Source organism: Gossypium hirsutum, chromosome D02 (assembly GCF_007990345.1).
Source record: "Gossypium hirsutum isolate 1008001.06 chromosome D02, Gossypium_hirsutum_v2.1, whole genome shotgun sequence".
In the NCBI taxonomy this organism is placed as follows: domain Eukaryota; kingdom Viridiplantae; phylum Streptophyta; class Magnoliopsida; order Malvales; family Malvaceae; genus Gossypium; species Gossypium hirsutum.
The window spans coordinates 69,345,135-69,354,039 of NC_053438.1; the positions used below are offsets into that span (position 1 = coordinate 69,345,135).

The 8,905-nt window shown below is 31.7% G+C and overlaps 1 protein-coding gene across 3 annotated transcripts; it reads left to right on the top strand.

Moving 5' to 3' along the window:
• Nucleotides 1-4,413: 4,413 nt before the first annotated feature.
• LOC107908844 (mitotic checkpoint protein BUB3.2) lies at nucleotides 4,414-8,478 on the top strand. Of its 3 annotated transcripts, none has more exons than XM_016836126.2 (10): nucleotides 4,420-4,725; nucleotides 4,815-4,945; nucleotides 5,056-5,138; nucleotides 5,509-5,775; nucleotides 5,963-6,038; nucleotides 6,170-6,250; nucleotides 6,713-6,791; nucleotides 6,874-6,974; nucleotides 7,079-7,142; nucleotides 8,242-8,478. In XM_016836126.2, exons 1-10 carry the CDS (start codon nucleotides 4,603-4,605, stop codon nucleotides 8,260-8,262), a joined length of 1,026 nt encoding a protein of 341 aa, XP_016691615.2. In that variant the 5' UTR covers nucleotides 4,420-4,602; the 3' UTR covers nucleotides 8,263-8,478. The 3 variants fall into 3 exon arrangements, with proteins under 3 accessions (XP_016691614.2, XP_016691615.2, XP_016691616.2); XM_016836127.2 differs by lacking the exon at nucleotides 8,242-8,478 and adding an exon at nucleotides 7,456-7,562; XM_016836125.2 differs by lacking the exon at nucleotides 8,242-8,478 and having other exon boundaries at nucleotides 4,414-4,725; nucleotides 7,079-7,423.
• Nucleotides 8,479-8,905: the final 427 nt, after the last annotated feature.

The window sequence follows — 8,905 nt, forward strand, 5'->3', positions numbered from 1 at the left end:
CTATTTCTTCTTTCTTGATCTATATTAACACAATTTAATACATTTTATCAATATTTCATTCAAATACAATTCATACACAACATTTTGACACATTTACATTTTTCCCCATAACTTTTCAAAAATTCCACTTTTGTCCCTAAGCTCGTAAAAATCAAATTCACTAAATTTCTTAAATTTCAAACTTCACTAAATCATATTTCATGCTCATAACAGCCCTCAATTTCACAAAATCACAACTTTATGCACACTTTACCATCTTTCACAATTTAGCCCTTTTTCAACATTTTCATTGAAATTCATCTAGTAAATCTTGTAATTAACAATTCAAACATTTATTATCTAACATCACTAATCAATTTACAATTATATCATGAATGGGTCCATTTTTTAAACTTTAATTTCATTTAAATTAAATGGTAGAAACATGAAATTCAAGCTTCAATAAGCATAAAAATACGAAAATAATTAAAAACGGGGCAAGAAATCACTTACAATTGAGCTTAGGAAGTTCAAGAACCCTAGCTATGGTGACATGAATTTTTTTGGCAGCAAACGTCTGATTTTAAGAAGATGAACACTTGTTTTCATCTTTATTTTGTCCTTTATTCAATTTGGACAAAAATGCCATTGACCCGTTACTTAGATATTTTCTAGAAATACTCTTTTGTGTCCATAACACTAATTTATGGTCTAATTGCCACATAAACACTTCCAATTTCATGCAATAATTCAATTAAGTCATTTAATCACTAATTAGACACACTTTGTATTTTTCTCAATTTAGTCCTAAAAATTCAATTAAGCACTAAAGCATTAAAATTTCCTATCCATATTTTCACACAATATTTCAATCAATCAGTAACTAATAAAAATTTATAAAATTAAACTATTTCACTTCGGATTTGTGGTTACAAAACCACTATTCCGATTAGGCCCTATTTCGGGCTATCACAGGAAATGCCCGCACACATGGATCTAACGTCTAGAACATCCGATGGAAAATCCTTTTTTCTGACTGTAACTGGCCGTCCGGGCCGTAATATGGTCTTGTCTGCAACTCAATCACAGTCCCCGATACATACTCCCGCATAGCAGCTATCCAACCTTGAAGCTCGTTATACGATGAATCGTAATCCCTATACAGTTGCTCCATTGCCATCTGATTAGTAATCCATGCCTTCCGATATGAGACTCGATACTGGAATCGTGCTTGCATTTCGGCAATCAGTACCGAAACTTTAATGGTCGGCATGTCCTTCACCATTGGCATGATACACGTACAGATTGTTTTGGAATCAAGTTTTCCATGATCTTCTGTCATACGTGTTGATGTGCATGTATGAGGACCAACAAATTTTTGTATCTCCCACATCTGAGAACTTTTAATGAATGCAGCTCGCACCCACCAATTGCAGCCTTCCGCTACCTTCCAACACTCCCCAACATATATTGTCGGAGTAAACACTGCGACTTTATAATCAACCGATATATTCATGCTGTACCGTTTGATGGCATATACGCACTCTTCTTTACAGTTGAATCTCTGGCCTATGAATAACTCCTCATCATCAGATGTTACGGCCAGCCCGTGACGATGAGCTATTTCAGGGTACTCTGGGAACTCAGCTACATACGTTGTGTCGGGGTCTATGAACGACATGTGTGGCCCAGAATTATTGTGTATCAAAATATGCCGCATCTGCTCCCCGATTGAAGAAGCGTTAATGTCTTCATCGTCGATATCGTCAGGTACATCGTCCACATCGGGATCACCGTCACTATCAACCTCTTCATCCCAATGATCGCCACCACCTTCTTCTTCGCAACCACATTCTTCTTCACCACCAACCATATCAAAATCGGGTGTAATATTCAGGTCGATACCCATCCCACCCATAGTCGATTCATTATCAACGTATGATATTGGAGCCACCATACACGGTTCTTGAGCTCCGTGTTCTTCATCAGATGCATTGACATCTTCATTTTGCTCCATACCGGCTAACTCAGCAAATAAGTGAATCGGTGCATTCTTGTTACTCCCATTCCCACAGTAGAGATCGACCATTGTCTCAACGTCTTCGTCGTCTGCAAGTTCCATTTCGACGAATTTGACTGGATTTGTCGAAACTGGAAACTTGTAGAAAATTTTTACTATCCTTCTCCCACAACGTCGTAAAATTTTTGCATTAATCATTGCCTTCATTTCATCAAATGAGACATTTCTATTAAATCTCATTGCTATTTGTTGCTGACATTCAAATACACATCCAACACTTGTTGTCAAGATGACTCCGTCGAAATAAACGCATACAAAAAACTTAGCATTCATATTCAATATTTAATCTGTCAAAAAATAAACAAAATCTCGTAAAACATCTCGCACAGATAATAAATAACTTAAATAAAAAAATTAATGTTTCGATATTCAATTTTGTACATGAAAGCCATTTAACCACTAATCCTAATAACTAACACAATAATAATATATTTTATATACAAAATAATACTAACTAAAATTATTAATAACAAACTATAAAAATAATACTAGTTTTTTACTAACAATAATACTAAGTAACATCTTAATACCTTAATAATAATAATAATAATAATACTATAAAATTTTTATTTTTTTGTAATCTTTTGGTAAAAAAACTTAACTAAAACTATAAATTTGAGTTTTATTGATTTTAATCTTAATAACTAAACTAAAACAAAAATAAATACAAATTATACAAAACAATAACAATAACATAATAATTATTTTTAAAAAAAGACCTTATTTTTCTCTTCTCTTTCTCTCTTTTTCTCTTTTTTTCCGCAGCACCTCTTATTTCTTCTCTTTTTCTTCTGATTTTTCTTGTTTCAGCTGGACAGAGGTCGTGTTTATAACATGAGTAGTGCCGCCAACCTTGTTTCCTCCACTGGTGCCGCCAACAGGGAGTCCTCAACTGGTGCCGCCAACCCCCTCTCCTTGTTTGGTGCCGCCAACCTGCTTCCCTCCACCCAGGGAGTTGTCAAATCGGTCCAGATTTTTTTCCCTACTTTTTTTTAGTTTTTTTTATATATTTTGGTAAATAAAAAAATTTATAAATATTTTGGTAAATAAAAAAAATTATAGCATTTTGGTAATTTTTAATTTTTTCTATATTATTTTTGTAAAAAACCCAACTTTTGGCAAACTAAGCTGTCGGCACCAATAATTTTGCAAGTTAAATATCACAGTGGATAAGTTGTGCTTTCCCTGCATAGGACAAATGTTTTGCTACCCAGCTTTGTAATCTCGCAGTAATCTTCTCAATTAATGGAGCAAAATCTCGAGCAGTGAGTCTTTTGGTAACTAGAGGGACTCCCGAGATATTTGACAGGTAACTTTTCAAAATTAATTTCTGTCTCAGCTTAAATTCTATGCTATTATTCTAGAGATGACAATGGAGCGAGTTAGAGATGAATGTTGTTAAATTTACCGTTAACATGCACTATTCTACTATCCGTTCCATTTTATTATAGATGTATAATTTTAAAATTCACTATCACCTTTATGAATGTTGAATGAATGCATCTCGTCCTACCTTATTCTGCTTCAATTTAATTTTTACCATGTATCTTTAATATTTTCATTATTTTTATAGTTAAGTAAATATTTAAATATAATTATTCAAAAAATATTTAAACATAAAATATATGATTTTTTTAATTTTTTAATAGTTATATAAGGGTAAAATGATAATTTTATATAGCGGAGCAAACAATTATTATAACTGTTTTATACTTACTGTGCAAAAGAAAAAATCCGTCCACTCCACTCCGCATTTTTTTTTAAATCCACTTCATTTAAAGCGGATCAATTAGAATTTATCAAACAATTCGATTTTTACCATCCCTAAATTCCTCCTTAGTAACATTTGTAGAAAAAAAATTCACTTTTTACTAGGTTAAAATTTAAACCAACAACTTATAGAATTTGTGCAACACATTTCAAATTCCTATAACAGAATCCAAGTTACTCTTAGAAAAAAATTAACAAATAACCTTCAAAACAAAAATGAGTTAATTTTATCCTATGAAATTTTGATTTTGATTTTGATTCAATTGTATGTATTTAAAAAAATTAATACATACATTTATTTTTGTATTGAATTAATTTATTAACGTAAAATTGTACTAACTCGATAATATTATAAGTAATTTGTAAAAATTAAATCAACTCAAAATTTAATACATAAAATTATATAAAATCAGAATTCATATATAGCCTTACATATTGAATTAAAGATTAGGTATAAAATTGATATTTATCATAAACCTAAATGGTATTAGTGTAATTACATATTTAGAGTATGAGCTTTTTGGGTAAAGAAAAAAGTACCAACTAATTTTGAATTCAAAAAGTGTTTTTTTTTTGTTTATTTATGCCATTGGCAAAATTTTTGAAACAGCGGGACTTGGCCGATCCGAATAAAAACATTTCTAAATTTCAAATCTTCTTCCCTCTCTTTATATCGCTCACCCAGTGAAGAAACATTCATCGTCTCTCCCAAAACCCTAAGCTCTCTCCGATCTCCGTTAGTTCATTTCATCTCTCTAGCAGCCAATCGAGCGATGACATCTGTCCACCCGCCACCGGTACCAGGTCGCGAGCTCTCTAACCCTCCGACGGACGGGATCTCGAACCTTCGGTTCTCTAATCACAGCGATAATCTACTCGTCTCTTCATGGGATAAGGTGCTCCCTCAACACCAAATACCTTTAAATATTTTAAGTTTCCTTTTATTCTTTTCAGTGAACAGTTCTCTTTTTTTTTTAAATCGTAGACTGTGAGATTGTACGATGCAAGCGCGAACGTTTTGCGAGGAGAGTTCATGCACGGTGGGCCGGTACTTGATTGTTGCTTCCATGATGATTCATCTGGGTTCAGTGCTAGCGCTGACAATAAAGTTAGGAGGTCAGTGAATTGGATCTATTTTTTGCACTAATATTTCTGGTTGATTCTCGAGAAAGGTTAGGAAAAATGAATTTAGTATCAAACTTAATTTTGAGATGCTAATTTTGTAGGATAATGTTCAGCCATGGAAAGGAGGAAATATTAGGTAGACATGATGCTCCTGTACGTTGTATAGAGTATTCTTATGCAGCAGGTTGGTTAAAATTTTCAAATAATCTCTATTGACTTCGTTGTTTTAAATTGGATTTGAATATGATTTGTCTTTGATCTTGCCTTTCAAAGTAGGATTTTCTGAGTTTTGATTTTGGAAAAGACATTAATCCGAATAATTAAGGAAATGATAGGATAGAGTGAGTTTCTAGAAAGATGATTGGTTATTCCGTAGTCACAAGTTTCATTGAATCCTATCCTTTATGAATTAGATTTTGAAGCTTAGATGAGTTTCATGATGGTGCTATGGACTATGTCTTCGTAGGAATATACTACACAGGGTATTGAGCATGTGTCGTTTTGTTTCATTTAAGTAAATGTCTGAATCCTTAATGTTTGATCTGTTGTTATAGGACAAGTGATCACAGGCAGTTGGGACAAGACATTGAAATGTTGGGATCCAAGAGGTGCAAGTGGGCAGGAGCGTACTCTTGTCGGCACATACCCACAACCTGAACGTGTTTACTCGCTATCTCTTGTTGGAAATCGTTTAGTCGTGGCAACTGCTGGAAGACATGTAAATGTATATGACTTGCGAAACATGTCTCAACCTGAACAGCGAAGGGAATCTTCATTGAAGTATCAAACTAGATGTGTGAGATGTTATCCAAATGGAACAGGTAATGTTTATAACTTTTAAAAGTTTTATAAGTTTTTACAAGGAAAGAAAGTACTCTTTAAAGGAAGGCTCACATTATACAAGCATTTAAATAAGTTAGTATTGCATGATTTTAGATCTCTTATCCATTTATCTTCGCCTATTACTTTTTTGGGTATAATTGCTTCTTATTAAACAAGTTTATACAGGGTATGCTCTTAGTTCGGTTGAAGGGCGAGTGGCAATGGAGTTCTTTGATCTCTCAGAGGCCAGTCAAGCCAAAAAGTGTGCATTAGTCTTTTCCTTTTAGCACTATATAAGTCATGTGGATAGATACGAACTCTAGAAACTGTTCTGGAGCTGATCCTACCTGTTCTTCATTTATCTTTTTGCATTTATCCATTGATATTTTGTAGGTATGCCTTCAAGTGCCATCGAAAATCTGAGGCTGGACGGGACATTGTATATCCAGTAAATGCCATTGCATTCCATCCTGTGTAAGTTTCTGCAAAAGTTTTCAACTCTTTATTTATTAGAAGCTGATGAGGCTGAAAACCCGAGCAGCATCAGCTCAGCTGGATAGTATATTAACTATATGATGTAGTACGTGGACCATAGATTATACTGCAGGCACTGCCATTTGGAGCATTTTGTCATTTGTGTAGTGTGACAGGCCGGAACAAATGACAATTGGTAATTAGAATATTAGATTCTCGTCTTGGAAAGTTAATGAGTCATTTTTCCTCTTATTTGATTCAACTATTGTTGAGAAAATATATAAATTGCTGACTTTGAACTTCCGTGTAAGACATTAGGTTACAGTTTATTGGTAATGCTTTTGTGTTGGCTCAGCTAAAATATTTTTTTATGAAAGATTGGCAAGATCTTGAACATAATTAATATTAGCTTGTTTCCATTCGAATCATTTCTAATTTCTTCATTGACTTTCAATCCTGCAGATATGGTACATTTGCAACTGGAGGTTGTGATGGTTTTGTTAATGTGTGGGATGGAAACAATAAGAAGAGGCTGTATCAGGTAAAGATTGGATCGAAGTGCAATTTCATTTCTGTTAAAAGAGCTGATAATTTACTACCATCATTAAATGATCTTTTTGCAGTATTCAAAGTACCCAACAAGCGTTGCCGCTCTTTCATTCAGCAGAGATGGGCGACTATTGGCCGTTGCTTCGAGTTACACATTCGAAGAGGGAGATAAAGCGTAAGATTCCTCTCAACTCTCTCCCTCTTTTTCTGACCCCAAAATGAAGGTTTATGGTATACACATAGTCGAGCTCTAATTTCAGATCCTTCTCTTTTGTGCAGACATGAACCAGATGCAATCTTTGTACGTAGCGTAAATGAAATTGAAGTCAAGCCAAAACCAAAGGTATATCCTAATCCTCCAGCGTAGCTGATTAAGCATATTTTTATCTTCTATGTGGTAATTCTAGATGTGTGAGATGTTAATTGCTTTGTAAGGCTCGAGTGAATGGTCTGAACCATGAAACTAAACTTTTTTTAATCATAGGCTAGAGAGTTTTTTTTTTTCCTCACATCCTCTGTGAATTTGTTACAACTAGACTCTAATACCCCTTTTTCCCACTTTCTGTTGAAAAGTGTTTATATTGTTTTCAAATGTTAACAGTACTTAGAATCTGTTATGGTCTATGTTCTAATTTCTTTTTTTCTTTCTCTTGAAGTATCTGTGTTAAAACATGTATTAATGTGCGAGGCTACATCTTTCAAATATATGGGGAAAATTTTGAATGTGTAGACCATATTAATGAAGTTGGAAGCATTGAGACAACTAAAAATTTAAATTTGGTTCTTAGTCCTTGTATTATGTATGTATTATGAGTTTATTTAAATTAGTTAACTTTAGTCCTTTTTACTTTCGAATTTTTAATTTTTAATTTTAACCTGATAATTAAATTTGATTGATTAAATTTTGCAATTAATCATTTATCATACATAAAGTTATAAATTTAGTTTATATTCTTCAATTTGAATTTTCTTATCATATGTTTGGTAGGAATATTATTTTTTATTTGTGTTTTTGTATATGAGTTCATAATCAACTAATTTAATAGATAATATTTAACTACTTTCATTTTTAACAAAGAGAAGGAAAAATTTTCACTTATTTTGAAGAATTTTTATTTTTTATAATTGTTATTATTCATCTTTTTTATTTCAAATTTAAAATTACATTAATTATTTTTTATGTCTAACTATTGTAATACATATGTAATAAATAATTTTTTACATGTTAATATATTAGTAACCAATTGGAACATTAATCATTTAAATTCATTAATTAGATTTTTTTAATATTATATAAAAATAATAAGCTAACATGGTATTATACATATGATAATATGCTTGATTATGTTAAAATTTTAAAAGTTTAAAAAATTTCAAATTAAAATATAAAGGTTAAATTCACAAAATTGAATTCACCATGATGAAATCTTGTACTCTTGTAGAACTTTGCCGAGCCCAAGTAGAAAGAAATGCGGCCTAAAATACTCAACATTATTCACCTCCAAATGATTTTGTTTGACTTTGTTGTTAGATGCTTGTGAAATTTAACGTGTAAGTAAAGAGTGTAAAATGTAATTCAATTAATAATATAGCGGCTTGGAAGATGTATTTATTGTTGTTTTGAATGGGTGCCATTTAAAATTTAACACTATCCTATTAATAGTTTTGATTATATTTGTCTTTTATTGACACAATATCTAAAATTATTCAAAATTTTTTCACTATCTATAAATAGGAGGATAATGAGTTACACTTAAACTAAAGTTCTCTTATATTGACAATAATATTTATAGCAATGAAGTTAAGACTCAATCAGCTAATAAATCAAACTCTTATCATAAATTACATTTACAATTATGAATAAATCAATAAATTCAACCACTGTTATAATATCAATTGTACAAAATGTCATTAAAATATGAAAAATTATTTTAATTTTATATTGGTTTAAGTGGATCATTTCCATACATGATAATTGTTTTACATTTTGACATAATGATAAATTTAGTCCTAATATGTACTCTCTCTTTTTTCTTTTTTTTGTTACTTTCGCCTTTAACTTTCAAGATTTGATCAAGTTATTTTTTTATGGAAAAGTTTATTCAA

Bases quoted from the DNA above. Each gene is read 5' to 3' on its own strand.
- LOC107908844 (XM_016836125.2), top strand. From the start codon at position 4,603: ATGACATCTGTCCACCCGCCACCGGTACCAGGTCGCGAGCTCTCTAAC. The intron at 4,726-4,814 runs GTGCTCCCTCAA...TTTAAATCGTAG, and splicing joins TCGTCTCTTCATGGGATAAG to ACTGTGAGATTGTACGATGC. The intron at 5,139-5,508 runs GTTGGTTAAAAT...CTGTTGTTATAG, and splicing joins AGAGTATTCTTATGCAGCAG to GACAAGTGATCACAGGCAGT.